This window comes from Triticum dicoccoides, chromosome 2A (genome assembly GCF_002162155.2).
Source record: "Triticum dicoccoides isolate Atlit2015 ecotype Zavitan chromosome 2A, WEW_v2.0, whole genome shotgun sequence".
In the NCBI taxonomy this organism is placed as follows: Eukaryota; Viridiplantae; Streptophyta; class Magnoliopsida; order Poales; family Poaceae; genus Triticum; species Triticum dicoccoides.
The window spans coordinates 23,735,188-23,738,295 of NC_041382.1; the positions used below are offsets into that span (position 1 = coordinate 23,735,188).

Consider the following 3,108-nt stretch of genomic DNA (forward strand, 5'->3'; position numbering starts at 1 on the left):
TTTTAATTTTTTAATTTTTTTTTTGTTATTTTTTCTATTTTACTGTTCACTGGGAGTAGTTTTTTGTTTTTTTGCCACGTGTACCTCGTGTGACGAAAGACCCGGAAATTTGGCACGCACCTTGAGCATGTGAGCATGTTGCATGACAAAAAATTTCAAATTTTTTTGAACTGTTTTTCATTTTTTTTTACGAATTTACTGTTCATCGGTCAAACCCGGTCAATGTCTGTGCTGTCAAACCCAGTCAAAATCTGGTTTTGGAGTAAATTTATCCGGTTTTGAGACTTGAGGGATCAAATGTATACCAAAAAATCTTGAGGGACCAAGTATATACTTTTTAGGAACTTGAGGGACTAAAAACATACTTTTCTCTTTCTGTAATATACATGTACGGATAATAGAGACCAACTTTAACCTTAAAATTCAGATATTACTGATGAAAACAAGCTTGAGACACTATATAGATTTGTCTACTAGTACTGGAAAGTAGTTCTACTTGAAGAACGACAAGGAATCACATGGAAGATATAATTATAAATAGTGGGCATTACCATGGACCGTGGGCATGTTTATTCTGCAGTGTATAGTACAATACCATGTACTATAATTAGTACAGCAATAAGTAGCTTCATAATCCAACATACCATCCAAGTCTTACAATATATCAGTTCCATATTATATTACACACACATATATAACAGAGAACCCACATCTTAGTGTAGAAATTGCCAACTTGATAATTTGTTCATCCATGGATATATATCAGATTGGTGCCCATGGTCGTTTGTCTTAGTTCATCATTATGGTTTCTTGACCTGGTGGGTGTGGATGATGATACCACGGAACTGATCCCATGAGACGTCGCGGTGGGACTCCGTGGCAGCAGTAGTTTTAGCATTTGATATTTCAGCGTTATTGCTTGCACCTCCTGCATCGGTCGCGCCGGAAACCTGCCCGCCAAGCGATGGATCCATTCCAGTAAAGGATACTTTCTGCTCTGCTTTCAGCTCTTTGCGAGAGAATGCCACTTGGTTCTGGTATGCACCACCCTCCAGGACATTGTAGGAGAACATAATTACAAAGACAAGTAGTAGGAGAACGGTATGTCTCTTCACCATTTTCTTCGCTGAATGAATTGACACAGATTTTATATAAATATAATATATGTACATGTAATGAAGCTAGAATTCAATGAGAATTTTAAATTTTGTAAGTGATACTAGGTATGCTACAATACTAGATAGGGTAGAAGGAGAAAATAAAAGGGATTTTAAACCTTCATGATCAGATTATACGTGTGCACATAGTGGTGTAAGAGATTACATATATATACAACAAAGAGATTAACAGGAGTGCAGGCGGATGAACTGCTTAGTTGTTGTGAAATAATTCTCAATTTGGATAACTGATACAACATAGATGTTTATTAGAGTAATCTGAGGCACATAGTTGATCTACTGAGAACCAAGCAAAGACACCAAGATTTGTTAATGAGGACCACCGAGCTCGGCTACATTCGTGGGGCATGACTTCGGGCGCTCCTCCCCGTGACACCGCTAAAATATTGCAAACTGACCACCTATGCGCATGTGCTATTATATTGGCATATGTTACATTGTGTGTCTACCCTCACATTGTATAACAGGTCTAGGATATAAGTGTCCTATTTGAACAAGACTCCATGCCCTGCCTACATATAGTACAACTCCATCACCAACTGTAACATACCTTGTACAAAATATTTGGGACAACTCTAATAAGATTTTCAAAATTATTTTTTAAAATATTTTGTTCTGATCTAGCACCTAGCGGAGAAAACTTAGACATATTTTCGAGGGCAGTAACAAGTGAAATCGATCTCACAAAGGATACGATAAGATCTAACAAAAGAAATTTGGGGCATGTTGGTTAGCAATATGGATCACACACGACAAATTGATGTGCTCCATATTACTCCAAAACGGTATATCAAGCATTTTTAACCTGTGACAACTATTTGACATAAGGTGCTGGTGGGAATATTGTTAATAAATGCTATTTATTCAAAATCCCATGTGGTGACATACAATTGAGTACTCCCCCGTTCACAAATATAAGATGTTTTTGATATTTCTATATGGACTATATACAAACTGAAATGCAAACACATTGATACGTGTCTATTTACATCCGATCCAGAAAAAAAGTTATAACATCTTATATTTTTTAAAGGAAGAAGTAGAATACATTGTCAGTTTCAAACATATTACCCTGCCATTGATTCACAAGTTGTTGATGCGCACAATTTTATGCAAAGTTATAAATACTTCTCTAAGAGTTTTGGTGTGCACACGTGTATTACTTTGTTTCTAACCGGCAACATAATTATGTTTGTCTCACTGAATGGTTTTGACAATCAGAAGAATCTATATATTTGTAAATAGAATGTCTCATATCCTGACATACTGATAATGAATTATAAGGGATTGGTACACCACTTTATAGAGAACATGCATTTATATGGAATATGGGGAAAATATCATACAAACTTACATGGTTCAAGCATCTCCCTGATGGCAAGTATGTAATGCTCAAAACAACTAACGTGCCTATATATAGGGGAAAGACTCAATGATATAACTTAAAAATAAAGATAAACATCTCTCATATTCAATAGTGGATGTCGAGCATGCGCAACTTTTACATGACTAATAATCATAAACACAAGTTGTGTCATTTCCAACATGTCCGACTGAAGCTGAAGTGGAAAGCATAATTTGTGGCCAATATAACAACAAAGTGATCCAATGGTGCTCTTACCGAAGAACCACTTTGGTTTGTCGGGGTTATCCCAAGATAGTTTATATTCCTTGTATGGTTTTACATTTCCCCGCACACATCTATATTTGAAAAGTAAATTGCATTTTACTATAACCCATATATGTTTGGTTAACTAAGTCTATCCAAAGGGATGGGGAAATGATCATCATGTTTTTGGCACACCTATATGCACTTATTTTGCATCACTCAAAAGGTAAAGGTTTTGTTGTTGTATTGAACAACTTTCAACTAAAAGTAGTTTCATTCTACAGCACTAGATATCATAGATATCATGATTTTTCTAACATA

At 35.7% G+C, this 3,108-nt stretch overlaps 1 protein-coding gene across 1 annotated transcript; it reads right to left on the reverse strand.

Annotated features, from left to right (window-relative positions):
* Positions 1 to 528: 528 nt before the first annotated feature.
* Positions 529 to 2,554, reverse strand: LOC119358729. Its single transcript, XM_037625162.1, has 2 exons — positions 2,533 to 2,554; positions 529 to 1,126 (listed from the first exon to the last, which is right to left on the reverse strand). The coding sequence occupies exons 1-2, from the start codon at positions 2,543 to 2,545 to the stop codon at positions 801 to 803; spliced, it is 339 nt and encodes a 112-aa protein (XP_037481059.1). The 5' UTR covers positions 2,546 to 2,554; the 3' UTR covers positions 529 to 800.
* Between the last annotated feature and the right edge of the window lie 554 nt (positions 2,555 to 3,108).